We start from the raw sequence: 21,030 nt of genomic DNA, 5'->3' as shown, positions 1-21,030 counted from the left end.
ACAAAGTAAAGCTTAAGAAATGTGAACATTTAACCCTAAATCTCCTACATATTCATGCAGCCTCCCTGTCCATACCACTTATTGAATGAAAACTGCTCACAGCTGTAATAAATTTTGAAGCAATAAGCCATGCACATGTACATGTGTAAGACTGTTGAGAGTTTGCTGTAGTAAAGGTGAAGCGATGACTAATAAAAAATATTATATATGTAAGATCTTAAATGCACTCATAAGTCCTGTATCAGCATCAGTGTATATTCAACTATGTGTAGCTAGGTAGCTAGCACCTCATCATCATCGGAAGTATCATGAAACACTGACATACACATTTAAATCTCTCTTCCTTTGCTCTCTTCTTTATTATTCTCTCAACTGTTTTCCACCGCTTCATAACTCTTCTTTGATCTCTATTTATTCTCATCCAAAACCACAGCGACTTCCTCACTCACACTAGAACGCACTAGTTGTTATCACCATCTCCGTCTGTAAAGAGAGAGAAATTGTGAAATGGCCAAGTTAGGGTATGTTATGTTATTAGTACTACTGTGCTCTGTTAACATTACTAGTGCACGTAATGTTCCTGTAGATTCATCATCAGTAGTTGTTCATCCTCACAAAGCTACAACCAAGTCAGCTGCACTAGGTGTGAATGATCAAAAGAATTTTGTCAAATACGGTGGTATAGGTGGCTACGCAGGTATTGGGGGTTTCACTGGTGTTGGTGGTGCTCTAGGGGGTGTTGGTGCAGCTGGTGGAGTAGGTGCCGCTGGGGGTGTTGGTGGTATCGGTGGTATTGGTGGTGCAGCAGGCGGGCTTGGTGGACTCGGTGGTTTGGGAGGTGGTAGTGGTCTCGGCGGTGGCAGTCTTGGTGGGCTAGGTGGTTTGGGAGGTGGAAGCGGTCTTGGTGGAACAGGGGGTTTAGGTGGCGGAAGTGGTCTTGGTGGTTTAGGAGGTGGAAGTGGTCTTGGTGGTTTGGGTGGTGCTGCAGGTGCAGGTGGTGGTGCAGGATGTGCAGATGGTAGTGGTGTTCATCCTCTACCATAATTTGGTATTTTGGCTTATAACTAGCTAGAAGTATGTACTGTATACGTGTGTTCTTGTTCCCTTTCTTTTTTGGATGTTATTTGCTATGCGTGGTATGTTAATGACCGTTTTATGGTTTCACTTTGGTTTCTACGTTAGTAATTTGTTATATCTGTTATGCTTTCAGTACATTTTCATTTAATCGACGAGATGGAAATGTTTTCTTTTCAAGGAATGAAAATGCTAGCTCTGCACAAAGTATTAACATTATGGCTGCAAATGAAAATAATATAACCTCCTCTACGCTCCATGGGTTAGAAATTCGTGAAATAGTTAAGAATTATAAAGAAAAGAATAAAGAAACTTTAAGAGATTTAATGGAGAAGTTACCATTAGAAATTACAACAAAACATAATATCTGGCTTACTACCAATAGTCTCAGAATTACTCTGCTGATCCCTGGAATGATTTTATTTTTTTGGTAGCTATATTATTATTGGGTAGCATGGCTGAGTTAAGAGGTACCAGTATTACTTGGGCCACGCCTAATTTTGTGTTCAGGTCAAAGGAGGGCCTTAGATGGTGAACCGCTAACTCTTGGCCAACTCTAAAACAAAGTATAATTAGGGTAATATATATAGATAGAGAGAAGTGTTAGATAGTCGTGAATGCGGCAAGGATCTAAAGAAGAAGAATCCTGGCATAGAGAGAAGTGTTAGATAGTCGTGAATGCGGCAAGGTACACGTGTACGGTACTGGCATAGTCGTGAATGCGGCAAGGTACACGTGTACGGTACTGGCATGTCAGGCTTTGCCTATATGTCAGGCTTTGCCTATAAATAACAGGGAAATCTTCCAGAAGAAGGAAGAGTTCTCCAGATAATTGTGTTGTGTATTGGGATTAGTCTCCTCATTACCCTATGATAATTAAAGGGTGTTTACATTTGGAGACTTCACTGGGGACTAATCTTTAATACCAATATCGGACGGATCACCACTTCGGAATAGTCCCCAATTGGATTTCATCCACGAATAAGATAAGAAGTTCATCCGAAAGCATCACAAAACATCAAACGGAGCATGCCCACTTCTCCCGAAAGCATCACTCGATTGCCATCCAAGGATGCCGATACAGTTATAGAAGGACCGAAGTAGTAAGGAGTTGCCCTTGCACACCAACTACTGTAAAAATTCTGAATAAAAGATCCTCTCAAATTCCGAAGATGACTGTACTGAGGATGAATTCCGAAGTTGGTAAGCCGAGAAGACAAAAGAAAAAACAACAAAACGTCCTTGTTAGTTGAAACAGAATACAATATTTTGGTGAATTGATCCACACTTCAACTGGTGGAAAGGTAGACAAATATATAGAGATTACATTCCTTTCTTACAAGGGTTACAGAGATGTTTTTGGCGTAACATAAGCTAGCAATTATAGAGAATATATTTGCAATAAATCCATATCAATCTGTAGCGCAACACAAGCTAGTGATTGATACGTGATTTTCTCTTGGCAGCTGTTACGAGAAGAGCTTTGACTGAGTCTTGATGAGATGTATTCCTAACATCCCCCCTCAAGTTGTGCATGAGTGGCCGAATGCTCAACTTGTCTCTGAGAAACTCAAATCTTACAGAAGCAAGACCCTTTGTAAAAATGTTAGCTAGCTGATCTTTTGAGGAAATAAACTTTACCAGTAGTGTTTTGTTTGCAACTCTTTATCGTACAAAATGGTAATCAATTTCAATGTGTTTCATTCGTGCGTGAAAGACTGGATTTGCTGTCAGATAATTCGCACCCAGATTGTCACACCACAATGTTGGAACTTGTACTGCAATGCCCAATTCATGCAATAGTGACTGAAGCCATATCAATTATGATGTAGCTATGGGTATGCCTCTGTATTCAGCCTCAGTACTGGATTTAGAGACCGTTTTTTGCTTGCGTGCACTCCACGAAATAAGATTACTGCCAAAGTAAATACCGTAGCCACTTGTTGATCTTTTATCATCTAAACTGCCAGCCCAATCAGAGTCTGAGTAGGCATGAAGTGTTGTATCCGCTGAAGGACGGAAAGCTAAACCATAATGCACTGTATGTTTGAGATATCGTAGGATTCTCTTAACTAAATCCCTATGCTCAACAAAAGGATTATGCATATACTGAAAGACTTTGTTGACTGCTACCGCAATGTCTGGTCTGGTGAGATGAAGATATTGTAAAGCTCCACAGACACTACGATACAGAGTAGGGCCCTCAAATTTCACACTTCCGTGTTTACTGATATTGGCATTTACTGGAAGAGGTGTAGAGACTGGTTTAGCAGCCTCCATTTTTGTTCGTTTGAGTAGATCAACTACATACTTCTGCTGACTGAGTATCACTGAAGTGTCTTGGTGGATTACTTCTATGCCTAAGAAGTAACTTAGGTTTCCCAGATCCTTTACTGCAAAGGAAGAGCTCAGATTAGTAATAAGATTGGTGATAAGAGCAGAGTTTGAACCTGTGATGATGATGTCATCAACGTAGATGAGGACATATGTAACTCCTTCCGATGCTTGTTGTATAAAGGGAGAACTGTCAGAAATAGAACCCTTGAATCCCAGTGCAATGAGAAAATTACTTAATTTGGAAAACCAAGTTCTCGGAGCTTGTTTCAACCCATAAATCGATTTGTTGAGCTTACATACATGATTAGGATAGTCAGGATTGACATACCCTGGTGGTTGCTTCATATATACGGCTTCAGTTAACTCACCATGCAGAAATGCATTTTGGACATCTAATTGCTTCATCGTCCAATTTTGAGACACAACAATTGAGAGAACAAGCCTTATCGTGCTAGGATTTATCACTGGGATAAATGTTTCATAGTAATCAAGTCCCTCACGCTGATTATATCCTTGTGCTACCAATCTGGCTTTGCGTCTGTCAATTGACCCATCATCTTTTTCTTTGACATGAAACACCCATTTTGAGCCAATTAGATTCATATATTCCTCATATGGAACATAACTCCAAGTTCCATTGCGAATGTGATCATTAATTTCATCATCCATGGGTGGTCTCCATGTTGGATCTTTTGATGCTTCAGTATAAGATGTTGGAGCGGTAATATGTGTTGTCTCTAGTGGATATTTAGTTGCTTGCAGACACAACTTTTTTACAGGATTTCTAATTCCATCTCGAGCTCGTGTGACCATATGATGTTGCTGAATTTGTGGTTGAGCTTGAGAAACAGTGTTATCAGCTGCTACTGATGAAGTACCAACGGTAGTATTGTCTGTGGGTTGATCAATGACTGGAGATGATACTTGTGGCAGACTAGAGGACAACGGTTGATCTATTACAGCTTCAGCTTCAATGGATGGTGATGCTGGTTGGACAGGTTCAAGTGATGCACTAGAAGATGAAACTGATAAAACAGATGAGCTTAAGAGATTTGTAGTGAGTGATTTCTGTGTGAAGTTAGGAGAATTTACCTGTTGCCAGGTAGCAAATGGGAAGCTTGTTTCCACAAATTTGACATGTCGAGAGATATATATCCCGTTGGTTGAAACATGTAAGCATAAATAACCTTTGTGAGCACTACTGTACCCTATAAAAACACATGGTAAAGATCTTGGTTCGAGTTTGTTTGAGACATATGGTCTAAGACATGGATAGTATAAACATCCAAAAACTCTAAGAGAGGAGCAGTCAGGAGTATTGTTGAACAATAACTTTAAAGGAGATTTAGACTCAGTTTTTGAAGCTAGGAGTCTATTGATGAGGTAACATGCAGTTGTGAAAGCCTCAAACCAGTAGGATTTTGGCATTGAGGCATGAAAAAGAAGTGCTAAGCCTGACTTTGTTATGTGTCTAATTCTACGTTCTGCAAGACCGTTTTGAGCTGATGTGTGAGGACATGAAAATCTATGTATAACTCCTGAGCTATTTAGAAAGGCAGTGAACTTTTTAAACTCTCCCCCATTGTCTGACTGAAAAACTTTAATCTTGAGATCAGTTTGATTCTCAATGAGTTTTTTGAATTGAATGAACACAGGAAATGCATCTGATTTACGAACCAGTGGATAGATCCATGTGTAATGTGAGAAAACATCCATAAGCAGAAGATAATATCGATATCCATTTATAGATAAGTAAGGAGATGTCCATAAATCAGACACAAGTAAGATCGATGGCTTATCGATTATAGTACTACTATTTGGAAAGGGAAGTTTATGACTCTTGCTCACATGAAAAGAATGACAGAACTCAAACTTCTTATTGGAAACTGGAAGGGAAAATTTTTTAATGACTCGGAAAACAGTACGGAGCATTGGGTGTCCTAGACGTTGATGCCACAGTGGAATAGTGTTGGTTACTAGAGCAGCTGGAGTTGTATTGGTAATCTCTCGAACATCATCAAACATGTAGAGCCTATTCTTACTCCTTCCTTGTAACAGTGTTGTCCTGGTTTTGAGATCCTTTACATCAAAGAAATTGGAGTGAAATTCAAAATATGCATTATTATCTTTGCAGAACTTTGAAACAGAAAGAAGATTTGCTTTTATGTCAGGCACATGAAGTATATTTTTGAGATAAAAGTATCGATTATTATGGGTAAAAAAAGCATTACCAATATTTTCAATGTGTAGAGCATTGCCATTTCCTACACGAACTTGTTCAGTTCCATCATATTCATGCCTGATGTTCAGATTGTTGGGATTTGTAGTGAAGTGATGAGTTGCTCCTGTGTCAGTCACCCAATTGTTATCAGCAGGACCACCAGGTAAAGCAAGATATGCAGCTGGTTCTCCTCTTTGTGGTGCATTGTTATCTTTGCAAAACCAGCAGAAACTTGCATTATGGTTTTTGCGATTGCAAATTCGACAAAGACCTTGTCCTTGATATCTTTTAGGCTGTCGATTGTGTTGATTTTGCTGACGAAAACCTTGATTTTGTTGAGATCGATTCTGTGGAAACCTTCCTTGCGCTGATACCAAAACAGAATACAATATTTTGGTGAATTGATCCACACTTCAACTGGTGGAAAGGTATACAAATATATAGCGATTACATGCCTTTCTTACAAGGGTTACAGAGATGTTTTTGGCGTAACATAAGCTAGCAATTATAGAGAATATATTTGCAATAAATCCATATCAATCTGTAGCGTAACACAAGCTAGTGATTGATACGTGATTTTCTCCTGGCAGCTGTTACCAGAAGAGCTTTGACTGAGTCTTGATGAGATGTATTCCTAACAAGTTGTTGCTCCACCTACCTTTTTATCCAATGTCTTCATCCCACTAAAAGCCTCGATATCATGATGCCGAGAACATAACAAAGCTCCTTCAATCAAGTAGCACCATCGTCACCCATTTGGATATGTGTGTTAACGTTTCCTCTTTCTACTCGGTAACATCATGCAGAGCTCCTTCGGATCACATAAAAAACTATCTCATCCCAGATCATCAAGCTCGGACGAACAACCATAGCTAGCACGACAACTCAATTGCAGTAACCATCTCGTACTGGCAAAGCAGTCAGCAAGACGACGTGATATCAGGCTAATCACTGAATCCACTCGGACTCATCAGTTCATCTGCGAACACCAATCTCGGACAGGCAATCAACAGGACAACCAGAGCATGAACTCGGATGCCTCAGCATCTTACCCTGACTTGGGCTTATCCTTTTCGATATTTCTTCATACTTTCCTTCATTAGTTGCCAAACTAGCCTATTTTCATTGTGATTACTCACTTAGTTGACTTTTCTTTACAGAAGAATGGTGATAGGCAAAGTCACATCAGAGAAGTGACAGCAGTTCACGATTACAGGCTATCATCAGTGTAGGTGTAGATAATCCACAGGGCTAGGTGGCAAGATCCTAAGTTGTGATACACCAAAGAACAAGGAGCGGCGAAGCACAAGATAGAACCAGACGGCGCAAGGAGCGAGGTATCACGTGGGTCGGATGTGACGTGATCCTTATCCTCTGACAGGTCGGGCGAACAATCAGAAAGCACTAAGTCAGACGAAGGGAGATCGTCAAACAAAGGAGCGAGAAGAAGGGAAGGGCGACATCGTGTTAATCAGACGATTAAGACTCGGCCTCGGGTGAAGAACTATCGGTCAAACCAGAAAGTCGGGCGAGCAGTGAAGGTTCGATATGAAACAACTAAATTGATATAATGTGACCAACATTGTAATTCTGTTGTATGTCGACCTTGGCCTATAAATATAAGGGTAGGTCGAGAGAGAGAGGCAGGTTGGAAGAGAGAAAAAAAACAAGACACTACATTGGAGAGTTTGAGAGTTACACCATTTGAGAAGGAGAGTTACACCATTTGAGAAGGAGAGAACATCTTGTAAACAAACAAAAGAAATAATAACATTCATCCTTTCACCCCGTGGACGTAGGTAATCATACCGAACCACGTATATCTTTGTGCCTATATTTGTTGTGTATCTTCACTTTGTGTTAAATCATCTTCTACTTCGTTGGATGTGGTGTGTGGTTTTATGCCACTACAATCAGCATCGCCACCATTTTGAGACCAACTCGCATAGAATTATGAATTCAATCGGGGCCAATCAACTCGTATTTCCCAATCTAGAGAGAACCAACCTCGGAAAGAGAATCCGAGCTCAATGATCTCGGATTCAATCCATATCGGACAGACAATCAGCACGATGATGTTCAACCCCTATCGTACCAGAGGCGATATGGGACAGACAATCTACACGATTAAGATCGTACATTGAAGAAGCAATCAGCACGATGATGTTCATCCCGAGCTCATCAACTCATCTCGGAGCAGCAAATCGGATAACATATTATCCCAGCTCTCTTTACTGATTTCTTTTGGAATATTGCATACATGCTATACTAATCAGTTCTTTGGATAGTAATAGTTAAAACTTCTAAATACTTGAATGATTATTGTTTGAACTGAAGGAAATTTGATACAGTCCATGAGCAACAGGTGTATGCTAATAGGCTTTACAGAAGGACTCTTCTATGGAATCTATCTTAGATGCTCATCTCAAAACCAATGGTTGTATGCTGTCGAAAGCACTCATCTCGGATCATCCATGATGATGTATCCTTGCTCGCTAAACTCACTACTAAATTTACAAACTAAACAGGGATGTTCTTACCTCCTTATCACAAAATTTATTATATTGCATCTTCCCAAAATCTTAAGGAAATTTTAATCAAATGTTCTTACCTCCCTATACATACTACATATTGCATCAAAGCTTCATCGGCAATTCCACATGCAGTAGTAAATTCCGAAGGCACAAACTTACAGAGCAAGATATTCAATTAAACTAAGCTAACTCTCGAAGTTGTGCTTACTATTTACAATTTTGAGGCTGACGATAACGGGTTGGCAAGTCGCAAGTCGCGCAGAAACAGCCAAATGTCGAGAACAACGTCAACTCCAAAGACTGCGAAAAAAGCTAAGTGCACACTTATCTCAATTTTGAATTTTCTTTTATATGCTTGCTTACAAATGCAAATCTATGGATTTGAACGTAAATTCAAATCATGATGAGCGTAACTTTAGTTTTTAAACCGAAAATCTTGCTTGAACTTCAATCTGTCAAGACTGATCTGCTGCATCTGTTTATAGCTTATAAATAGATCTGTCGAGCATTATATAGAACTTCTCATAAACATGATAGTTTTAATGATCTTGTTTTATTTTTGTATACATAAAACGACATGGATTTCGTATTGACATGAATGATTTTGAATATTCCTGTGAGTAACTATTGAGGATTTTAATCCGATAACATCCACCGAAACCAAGCTCATACAAAAGATGTGAGTAGCTATTGAGGATTTAAATCCGTTAACATCCGCCGAAAAAAAGCTCATACAAAAGATGTGAGCCGCTATCGAGGATTTGAATTCGATTACATACACCAAGATTAAACTCATACAAAAGATGCATACGACATCGGATATGACTCAAATCTAAAAAGGTGCCACGCCTTGAGGCTGCAATTTAAAACAAAAAGTTCATATCTTCGGATGAACCTCTGTCAACGTCTTCGTAAATTTATGTCTCTAGCATTTCACTCTCATAACTTATAACAAAGACGCAACACTGAAAACCAAGACAGATGACTGCGGGATTTCTAGATGAAACATTACTAGCTTCACCTATTGTAGGTGCAGATAATTCACAGGGTTAGGTGGCAAGATCCTAAGGTATGATACACCAAAGAGAAAAGAGCGGCGAAGCACATGATAGAACCAAGCGGAGCAAAGAGCGAGGTATCACGTGGTCGGACGTGATGGCCCAATAGGTGTCGGATGTGATGTGACCCTTATCCTCTGACAGGTCGGGCGAACAATAAGAAAGCACTTGGTCAGACGAAGGAAGACGGTCAAACAAAGGAGCGATAAGAAAGAAGGGCGACATCGTGCTAACCAGGAGATACAGACTCGGTCTCGGATGAAGAATTATCGGTCAAACCAGGAAGTCGGGCGATCAGTGAAGGTCCGATAGAGAACATCTAAAATGATGTAATATGACCAACATTGTAATTCTGTTGTATGTCGACTTTGGCCTATAAATATAAGGGCAGGTCGAGAGAGAGGTAGGTTGTAAGGAGAGAAAAAAAACAAGGAATTAAACTTGAGTTGTGAGAGCTTCACTATTTGAGAAGGAGGGAGCAACTTGTAACCAAAGAAGAGAAATAAGAACATTCATCCTTTCACCCCGTGGACTTAGGTAATCATACTGAACCACGTATATCCTTGTGTCTACATTTGCTTGTGTATCTTCACTTTGTGTTAAATCATCTTATACTTCATTGGATGTAGTGTGTGGTTTTATGCTACTACATTCTGGCGCCGAATAAGGGGAACGTCAAAGTTCTCCGGATACCTTGACGGCATGTACCGCAGAGACGATCCAAAATCTCCTAAAAACGCTTCGCTTGTTAGTTGACGCTAGGGGATAAACTCTGCTCGGCAAAAGTCTGTTTATAGTCGTTTGGTTTAAGTTATGCTGGTATAGTTAAGTTTTTGTTGAGAAAGTTGAGTTGTTAGCAAACATTTTCAGCTGGGTTGAATCTGAACAGTCGACTAGTCTTGTCTCTAGCCGAGTCTGTTTTCAGGTCTCAATTTTCGTTTTCGTAGAATCTTTCGTACTTCTCTTCATATTTTGATCTTAGTTATTGTCTTGTGAGTCCGACAGCAGAAAACTCACAAACTCCCAAGTAACATCTTTGATGTATGGAGGAAGTTGTTTGAGGTTCATTTTGGCATGGGAAAGTGCCGAAACAACAACACGACGAATCATACATTGCTGGTGAAAGAATCCAAGGAATCAAGGGAATACATCCCTTGGCAGTTCCAAGGAAGTGCATAAGTCTTAGTTTAGTCTTTTTCCATGGCATGCTGACCCCATAAAAGTACGAATTTAGACCTTTTTTACTCGCAAATAACTAGGCGCTAATGATTTGGGGTCTATGGAATGTAGGACAAACTGTAGTTAATGCAGAGCGGTGGTACTGAGAGCGACATCGTGCCCTTGAAAGAGACGTAGCAGGATACCCGCCTAAAAGAAACACTTAGTGTCGGAACGTGGAAAACTAGCAAGGTAGGGATGACTCTCGGACTAACAACACACTGTGTCTGATGGCTAGCACGTTAGGGATGAGAAGAACTCTGAGGAATCGCACGATCTCCAGTAACAACATGCAAGGAGGAGTAACTGGGACGAGGCGAAGGAGTAACGGGCATCCACCACCATAGGAGTCACGAGCTGCTGTAAGGGGTATGCCAACTGTGGACGAGGAGATCGATCTGGGACGAGACGACGACCCACCGCCTCTGGAGCGAATCTCCTCGCCCCCAAGGAGGGATGATCAAATAGATGGACTTACCGCGTCAGACACGGAAGATGATGAGGCAACATTGATTCTGCATGCTCAGAGACGAAACATCAGACGACAAGCTGAGTATCAAGAAGCCCTCGGACGAGAGAAGGAACGGTTAAGGAGAGTACAACTGGGATGAGAAGAGGTTATCGGGGTCGATCCGGCGACATCGACTCAGATACCTCCCAATATACCACCTCCACCACCTGTGACGATGACACCACCCCCTGCTCATCTAGGTCATCCAAATGGTTATTCCAGCCATGAGAACACAGACCCAACACTCATCGCGATTCTAGAAAGCCAAAGAAGGAAAGAGGAGGCTTTAAGAGATCTTCAACAGAGGAATCTGTCTCTAGAACTCGAGAACTATCAATTACGGAACTTAAGGCCGAGGTCGAAAGAATCCTCAAGTCGAGGAACATCGGGTCACCAAGGCCGAACCAGGCAAGCACCACATGCAGTGGGACCTAGCAATTCCGGTCGATCGGGACCACCCCCGACACCACCTGTCAGGGATACGGGCCACCCGAGATTCATCAACAGACGACGAAAGGCGAGAGAGGAACAACCAGCAGAGAAACACAAGGTATGATAATGCGACTGAAGCCAAACTGAGAGAGTTGGAGGAGAAGATAAGGAAGTTGTCAGGAACTGGCAATGAAGACAAACTCGTCGAGGTTATAAGCGAGGCCGAGAGGACCCCTTTCACCCAAGAGCTAGAACTAAGGGCCTTACCACCTAAGTGCACGCTCCCCACCTTCTCATCAAGGTTTGATGGCACGGGAGACGCAGTTGAGCATTTGAAGATGTACACAATGTCCCTAATACGATGGAAAAACCACGAGGTGGTAATGTGCAAATTCTTCCCTGCAAGCTTGGAAGGCGGGGCAAGGAAATGGTTCTACAACCTCGCCCCAGGAACAATCAACAGTTATGAGACTCTAGTTGAAGCCTTCCTTGAGACATACATGCACAACAGTAGACCTCGGCCCAGGGTTAACAGGCTATTCACCTTGGCCCGACGGTTCAGAGAACCTCTCAGATCATTGATCGATAGATGGAGAAATTTGTGTACAGAGATTGGGAATGTACCCGTCGACCAGCAGATATTCGGGTTTGAAAACGCACTTGGGAGATCGGATCCCATCTGGGTAGCCAAGTTCGTTGAGAAACCATAAACGTTGAAAGAAATGGGGAAAATGCAAGAGTATTTCATCGCCCTAGAAAAAATACAGGAAGAGTCAAGAGATAGAGGAGTACAATAAGCTAGTGCAGCGCCCGAGTCAACGTCAGACGATACTCAAAGATGGCCCAAGAAGAGACCGAGTTCGCCCGTGCGAGGAAATGGGAAGAAGGAATGGATAACTAAAGGGAAGAGGCTAAGGCACGAGGCGAGAACGTACACCCCTTTGAATGCTCCACTGGAAGAAATCTTCAAAGAAGTCGAAAAAAGGAGTGACATCATATACCCAGCTTCAAGAGGGATACAGTTCAAAGAGACCAAGGATCACCCGGAATATTGCCATTATCATCAGTATTGAGGCCACTCAACAAACAACTGTCAAGAAGTGAAAGACATCGTGCAACACCTTATCAGAGATGGTTATCTGAGATAGTTCGTCCGATATCCAGCCCAGGCGACCGCAGCGTCAAGTGCACCAGTCCATCAGGTTCGGATAGACAGATCCATGCAGTTTGTCAACACGATTTCGCATTCCGCCAGTCAAGCATACAATATGAATCCCGGAATAATGTCTAGAATCAACAAGAGAGATCATAGTGGGAAGGAAATTTTCAGTATAGCAAAATCTTTGCCTATGGAACCATGGATGGTGCGACCTATCTTTTTCTCGGCCCAGGATGTCCCGATGAACGGCCAAGCTCACGGTGATCCTTTGGTTATTACCCTGCTAATTGAGGAATGAGGGGTAAGAAGGATACTAGTAGATAGTGGGAGCTCCGTCGAAGTACTCTTCTACGATACGTTCAAAAGGATGGAGTTGTCGGATGATATACTCGTCCCGTCAAAATATCGTATATACAGTTTTAATGGGACGGCAACCATCCCGAAGGGGGAAGTAACTCTAAGGGTATCGGATGGAGCTGGCTACCTGGATACTTTAACCACATTCTGTGTGGTTGATGTCGCCTCGCCCTATGAAGTTATTATCGGAAGACCATGGATCGCGGGAATCAAAGGAGTGGCGTCGGCCTATCATCAAAGATTACGGTTCCCAACGTACAAGGGGATAACAGAAGTCGTAGGAGATCCACAAGATGCCCGACAGTGCATATAGGCCGACGCCTAGATAAATGAGGAGCGGCGAGCACGACAAAGGGGATAGAATAAAAAGGCTAAAGAAGCCAAAGTCGCAGAAGAACTGGAAAAGGTTATTTCGCAAGCGGTCATGGCTTACGAAGCACAAGGAAGCGAGCCTTCATAGCAATTAAAGGAGACGACGCCGATGAAGGAATCAAGACCAAACTTCTCGGCCGTGGAGCCACTCGAGAGATTAATTTGGAAACTGAAGAGGAACCAAGGGTGGTAAGGATCAGGTCCTTACAATCGGATGAACAGGTAAACCAGCTCGTGGCGGTGCTAAAGGAAAACATGTACGCATTCACATGGAACATGCACGATATGGAGGGTATAGATCCAGAGGTATGCTGTCACTATCTAAGGATCGACCCAAGCTTCAAGCCAGTCCGACAAAAGATGAGGCGAATCACACCAGGAGTTAAAGAAGTTACATGAATCAGGAATAATTAGGAAATCACACTACCCACAATGGATATATAACATGGTCGTGGTACCAAAGAGAAATGGAGGAATCAGAATCTGTATCGACTTCAGCGACCTGAACAAAGCTTGTCCGAAGGACAGTTTCCCTCTCCCAAGTATCGATCAACTGGTGGAATATATAGTCATGTACGAGGCACTGCCGTTGATGGACGGATACGCGGGGTATAACCAGATCAAGAACACACCTCCTTATTCACACCAAGGGGCCTATACTGCTACACCAAGATGTTGTTTGGGCTAAAGAATGCAGGCGCCACATATCATAGGTTGGTGGGCGATATGTTTGAGGACCAGATCCACAACACCATTGAGGTCTATGTTGACGATATGTTAGTAAAAATTCGCCTAGCCAAGAATCACATCCGAGACCTGCGGGAAATTTTTCGAACGATGACAGAATATAAAATGAAAGTTAACCCGACCAAATGCGATTTTTGGGTCACATCGGGAAAATTTTTGGGATATATCATCACTCCAAATGGGATAAAAGCATATCCCGAGAAGGTCAGAGCCATCCTCGAGATGCCGTCACCAGTCACAATAAAAGACGTACAAAAGCTAAGCGGAAGTATAGCAGCATTAGGGCGATTCATATCTCGGTCGTCCGACAAATGCAAGGATTTCTTTAGCACTCTTAAAAAGGGAGAGAAATTCAAATGGACGGATGCCTGTGAGGAGGCGTTTCAGAATATTAAGCTACATCTTGCAAGTCTTCTAGTATTACAAAGACCCGAGCCGTCGGAGGTCCTCACATTATACCTCAGACAAACTTCATATGCTATCAGTGCAATCTTTGTTCGAAATGAAGAGAACGAGGAAAAGCCCGTTTACTTCATTAGCAAGATACTGAGTCCGGCCGAGAAAAATTATACAAGGATGGAACAGATTATTCTATCGCTAGATTTCGCCACCTTGAAGCTGAGGACATATTTCCAAGCCCATTGGATCCGAGTGCTCACAAAATCACCTATTGAGGCGGTACTAGACAATGCAGGTCGATCTGGAATGATCTCCAATTGGGGGGCGCAAATAAAACAGTTCAACGTTTTCTACGAAATGAGGACAGCAGTGAAGGCACAAGTAGTGGCAGATTTTTTGGCAAATTTTCCACTAAGCGACGAAGATGAGGTCGAGGACATACCCGGAATGGAAGAAGATCTAGAAGACCCGGCCGACTTACTCGATGCAAGTAGCCCATCACGTTGGGAAGTATTCGTCGATGGAGCGTCAAACAAAGATGGATCGGGACTTGGGATAGTCTTTACCATACCAAAGGGACGAAAAAATGGTCCATTCGTTTAGATTGGAATTTAAGGCGACAAACAACGTCACCGAGTACAAAGCTGCAATCCACGCCCTGAGATTAATCGTCGAGATGGGCCTACAAGATGTAAGGCTAACTAGCGACTCACAGTTGGTAATCCGACAAATCTCGGGCAAATATGCAATTCACGATCCAATTATGCAGAAATACTGGGAGCTCGCCCAATTCTATATCAACCACCTCCCCAGCATCAAATTCCGCCACATATGCAGAAAAGACAATCGATAGTCGGACGCACTGGCATACATCGCCTCCCAGCTAGAAGACTCAACTGTGGAGGGAATTCGTGTCATGAGACTCCTCGCCCCATCCATACCAGAGAAACCCGAGATATCTGTCGACGTGGCTATCAATACGGCCGATAGATATCCAGACGGAGATTGGAGAAAGCCGATTCATTCGTACTTGGAGACATGTGAATTACCCAAAGGGAGACCCGTGATCAACAAGATCAAAATCAAATCGGCCGCTTATGAGTTAAGAGATGGAATCTTATACAGAAAATCGTACTTGGGGCCCCTCTTAAGATGTTTGATCAAGGAAGAAGGCCAGACAATACTGAACGAACTACACTATGGGGCAGCCGGAAATCACAGCTCTGGAAGAAGTTTGTCAGCGAGAGCGAAAACGATGGGATACTTCTGTCCGTACATGAATGATGATGCAAACCAAATGGCACGAGCTTGCGAAGAATGTCAGTTGTTTGGTAAGAAGATACATGCGCCATCTGTAACTCTAAACTCGGTGGTGAGCCCTTGGCCCTTTTCCAAGTGGGAGATCGATATCGTGGGGCCATTACATGTGGGATCGTGGTAGAGAAAATACTTAATAGTAGCGACGGATTACTTCACTAAATGGATGGAGGCGGCACCACTGAGACATATCCGTGACAAAGACGTCTTTAAGTTTATTTTGGAGAACATCATAAGTCGTTTCGGAGTACCAGCGGCCATCGTCTCGGATAACGGAAAACATCTCCAGGGAGAAAACATTGACCTACTATTTAACACCTACAACATCAGATAAAGCAAGGCTACCCCCATATACCCTCAAAGTAATGGGAAGGCCGACATCACAAACAAAACTATCGCCGATAATATGAAGAAAAAACTAGATGGAGAGTACGGTAATTGGTGCGAAGAACTCTACAATGTTTTATGGGCCTATCGAACCACTCTAAGGGAAGCAACAGGGTTATCACCTTTCATGCTGACCTATGGAACCGAAGCGATACTATCAACTGAAGCAATGATACCCACCACAATAACTGAAGCCTGGAGGCGAAACCTATCGGCAGATCTAATATTGGCCAAGCTCGATGACTTGGAGGAAACAAGGGAGATGACGTTGCAAAAAATGGAGAATTACCATAGGAGATTACAACGAGAGTACAAAAAACGAGTTCGACCAAGAGAGTTTCAACCGGGGCAGTTAGTGTTGAAATATATAGCCGATTGGTAACGTGACAAAAGGTGTGGTAAACTAGCGGCAAGGTGGGGAGGACCATACACAATCGTGTCTAAACCGGGCGAGGGAGCTTATCGATTACTCAAACCAGACGGCAAACCCGAGTTAAAACCGTGGAACGCACAACATCTGAAACTCTATTACCCATGAGGAGTTCGAGGGAAACAGGAAAACATACTTGTCATTCATTTCTTTAAAATCGCGATGGGTAGGAAATATGACATGAGCGACCAATGGTCATTCATACTCGGGGCAAAGACAATGAGGAAGTTCCTAGGTGACTTACACTCGAATGGTCATTCGTACTCGGGGCAAAGACAGTGTGGAAGTGCCGAGGTGACTTACAGTCGACTAGCTAATCCGATACTCGGGGCAGTGGCGGTGTGCAAGTGCCGAGGTAGCCTAAGGGTACTGGTGGTTGGAAGCCAGATTCCAAAGGTTGTTAAGATACGATTTCTTCTCAGCCAGGTAACCTACTTACATCTGAAAGGTTACCCCCATCGCAGGTGGCCGTGACCACTTGCCCGAGTTGAGTGGTCGATAATTACTCGGGATTATCGGGCCTATACCCAGGGAAACTATAACCCTTCCACTGAATCTAAAAGGTAGTGATGAGATACCTCGGCTGGGACATGGCATCGGGCCCGATGACCCTCCTTGTTGAGTGTGTTCGACAGAAAAGGCACTAATAACCAATACGTGTGACATTAAATGCAGGTGTGTAACATCAACAAGATAAGACTGAAATTATCAAGAGAATTGTCAACACAGTGGAAAAGGCGGAAATTTTCAAGGAAAATAGAAAAGAAAAAACAAGCTTGGCGACGCAGCACCCCATTTAAAAGAAGTTGTTTAAAGAAGCATGGGACAAGTGTTCAAACGAATTACAACCCGCAACAAAGGGAAAATTAGTGACGCAACACTACAAAAGGCGTGATCAACTCCTGGGTGGAACAACACCGGCCCCTCCCTTCCTCTGAGCAACCTCACGATGCTTTTGCGCGATGTACTCATTCACACCGGCCTTAATCGCCTCAGCTAGCTCGCTCTGATGAGCGTTTATCTCATCCACAATCTGCTGAGAAAGCTGCTCAGACCTCGACTCGGCGGTTTGGAGCTTAACCTTCGCCTCACCTTCAGCCTTCTTCCACTGCTCCACCTCTTTCCCGAGGTTGTGCACATCTCGCTCCAGATCCTTAACGCGACCCTGCTCGGCTGTAGCAAAGAATCACAAGCATGTTAGACAAGGAGTATAACAGAATGCAGAATAAGAACAACAAATTAACTCGATCTAAGGCCACCCAAGCATACACCCCAGAGACCTGATAGGGTTGACAACACAGATTCTAACGACTCCACGGACTTGGACAACTCATCCTAGGCCTTAGAAAGCTTCAAAGTTAACTCATTATAGTATTGTTCATTGAATTCATTCGAAGGGCAATATTTCTTGTGATCGCTCTACTAGGCCCTCTGACGATTATACGACAATTGTAGCATCGATTACTGGGCTTGGGACCACTCTAGGTAACTGGACAGCTTATCGAATCCCTTGGTCCTTTAAAGAAGATCTCGGTTGGATTGTTCGGCCATAGCCTTTTCCTTCAAAATTCGTCGCCGATCTTCATGAATATCTCGATTTTGAAGCCTAAGGGAACCATTTTGACTCTCCAAATTATCGGTTAGTAACGTTTTATCACCATCAAGTCTCTGAAACATCCCCAAGCGAGCTCGCAAGTTATCTATCTCCTCGGGGACATAATCAAACAGGCGATATCTGTCCAATTCCTCTTGAAGTTGTTGGATCTCGGCCTCCTGTCGGTCTATCTTCCCATCCTTATTGCAAATTCGTTGTCAAAGATTCTCCACAAGATCTTTCTCGATATCCCATTTTCTCTTCATAAGCCTATACTCCGAAGAAGCATCTAGATCTATACTAGATATTTCGGCTAGAAGAACGATAATTGACTCAGGATATTGGTAGGAAGAACTCAATCAACAAAACTATGTAAACAATATACCTTGAGCATCGGCGAGTTTGATCTCCAGTTCACGAGATCGTTCCTTATCCTGCTGAAGAGTAGCCTCCAACTTCCTAATCTCTTGTCGGTGAAGTGCAGCCACCAACCTCGACCGATTCAATGCCTACAAATTTCATTCCAAGACGAGATTAGTAAGGCCCAAAAACATCAAAACGAAGAGTTCAGACAAACCACTTACCAGATTATCAAAGACCGGCGCAATTTCAGGATACAGGGGCACGACAGCAATCATCTTCTCATCAGTATAGGAGCCGAACTCCTCCGAGTGTAATGCGCCGAGAGAATCACTCAGAGGGACCGATATGGTAAAAGATGTGTGAACACTCGAGGAAGAACCAACATCCATTGGGGGCCGCTTCTGGAGCGATGTTTCGGTCGGCCCCTGAGCCCAAGGCTGCATGGTAGGAGTCACAATAGTATTCTCCAAGGGAATCTCCCCTTCTTTCTGCGCACCCCATCCTCATCAAACAGCTGCTCGTCCCCGAATATATCGTCCTCATCATCTTGATCGGGGATGTCGATCGCGATGTCCGAACTTTTCAGCATCACTCCCTTCGCCGCCACTTTCCCCCGAGGAGGATTACGCCTTGGAACCAAACCTTCATCACCAACAGTATCGTACCCTCCAACATCTTCATCCTCGCGCCTAGAGATTTTCTGCACAAGGTTCAGCGTCAGAACACGTGAAAGAAAAAAACAGGGGCAAGTACATGTACTTAGATTAAAAGCTATATGTTTGTTACCTTCCCCTGGTCTTCCTCGACCCTTGTGCCAGCGCTCCTCTTCTTGGAAATAGAAGCCGATTTGGTAGGCTCGCCCTGAGGCTTAACCTACGACAAGAAAGTAATCAATACCCTGAGCCGACACAACAGGAATCGAAGAAAATGGAAAGAAAACAACATACCCTGTCATCGTTAATCACCCAGAATGAGTAAGGATCCGCATGAAACTGAGGAGGAGGGAAGCTACCATGCAAAATCTGGCAGTGAACAAGAAATGAAACCCGATCCCAGTATCGGTTATTAGTATGGCGAGCACGCTTGTTGGAACCTCTCCCTAGAGGATCAGCATCCAACATCAATCGTTCAGCACCATCAGGCATAAACTTCAAGCGATGAGGGCTGGCAGCAAAACCAGCAAGGTCACCATTGGTAGATGTCCCACTCCGATAGTTCGCAAGGAAATTGGAGAAAATATATTTGGGAGCATCCTCGGCCCTGTAGGTCGACCAATCGGCCGTAGATCCATGACCCTCGCCCCGGTCTCTCTACTCATTCATCAGACGGAAAGTGTTGCCATTCCACTGGGTCAAGTTCCGAGGAGGATGAAGCTGCGACAACACTGATGAGTGCCTAATATTGTATATATTTATCCCTTTTTGTTGGCATTTAACTCATCTTTTGTGCATTAATTCTACATTTTATCCCATATTCTGTATTTTCATTGTTTTCAAGAATAAATATTTTTCTTACTTAATTTTGCATTTTTAGGTAATAAATAAAGTCTGGATGACTTGCGGAGCGAAAAGAGCAGAAAAGTAGTGAAAAGCCGGGAGAAATCACGCAAGGAAGCCGCGAAGAATGGTGCGCACAACCTCATTTTCTACACACAAAAACGCCTCCGTTCTCAGCCATCAGATCAGTTCTCAGAAGCATCCGACGGTCGCTCCTTCATAGAGCATCAAAATCTGAAGTCTCTGCCAAGCACCACAGCGCTGAAATTCCAAGCCTTCAGATTAGATGGTATTTGAATCCAACGGTTGCTCCCTTGCTGTGCATCGAAGTTTGATATCTCCGCCTTACACTACAGCACCTAACCTAATCTAGCACCGTTCGTTTCGTTGTATCCCTTCATCCGACGGTCGATCCTCGCTCGCCTCCGCATCACCGTCCGATCTGCCTACCAGCTCCACATCTCTCGGCTTAGTCTCGCTGAACATCAAAAATCGATGAACTCGCCTCACACCAAAACAACCCTAGGATATATAACCCAAAAAAATGAAGAAACCCTAATATTTTCACTTCTCCTTCTCTTTCTTCCTCTCTGCCCGTACCACCTTCTCCACCGAACACCATGTCCGCCACCGTACACCACACCATTTCTCCCCTAAACCTACCTTCACATACCCTTTCCTTTCACTCTCTCTAGCCCTCTATTTTAATGATTTCACACCATAACCCTAGGTGATAAATCATTAAAACAGATGAGTCTAGAGAACAAAATAGAGCATGGGAATGGAGTAGGAGCAGAGAAGAAGCATGGGTCGACATTTTGAAGCTGTTTTGTCACGTCAATTAGGTGAAGTTTCAAACCCTAGAAAAATTAGGGTTTTCAAAATTAGGGTTTTGCTTACATTTTTTTTGTATAAATAGAAGAGATGGGTATGGTGTAGAAGGTGTTCTTGGGCTAGCCGAGATTCCCCCAAAATTGGGTTAGTTTAGGTTTAATTTCAGTTCTTAAATTTCAATTAGATTTCA

The 21,030-nt window shown here is 43.1% G+C and overlaps 1 protein-coding gene across 1 annotated transcript; it reads left to right on the top strand.

Annotated features, from left to right (window-relative positions):
- Positions 1-474: 474 nt before the first annotated feature.
- LOC113332441 (acanthoscurrin-1-like) lies at positions 475-1,044 on the top strand. Its single transcript, XM_026578982.1, has one exon. It carries the CDS (start codon positions 508-510, stop codon positions 1,042-1,044), a length of 537 nt encoding a protein of 178 aa, XP_026434767.1. The 5' UTR covers positions 475-507.
- Positions 1,045-21,030: the final 19,986 nt, after the last annotated feature.

This window comes from Papaver somniferum, unplaced genomic scaffold (assembly GCF_003573695.1).
Source record: "Papaver somniferum cultivar HN1 unplaced genomic scaffold, ASM357369v1 unplaced-scaffold_131, whole genome shotgun sequence".
Taxonomy (NCBI): Eukaryota; Viridiplantae; Streptophyta; class Magnoliopsida; order Ranunculales; family Papaveraceae; genus Papaver; species Papaver somniferum.
Note: the sequence above shows the minus strand (reverse complement) of the source record. Positions and strands in the feature narration are given on the sequence as shown.

Coding starts and splice junctions, on each gene's coding strand:
- LOC113332441 (XM_026578982.1), top strand. CDS start 508: ATGGCCAAGTTAGGGTATGTTATGTTATTAGTACTACTGTGCTCTGTT.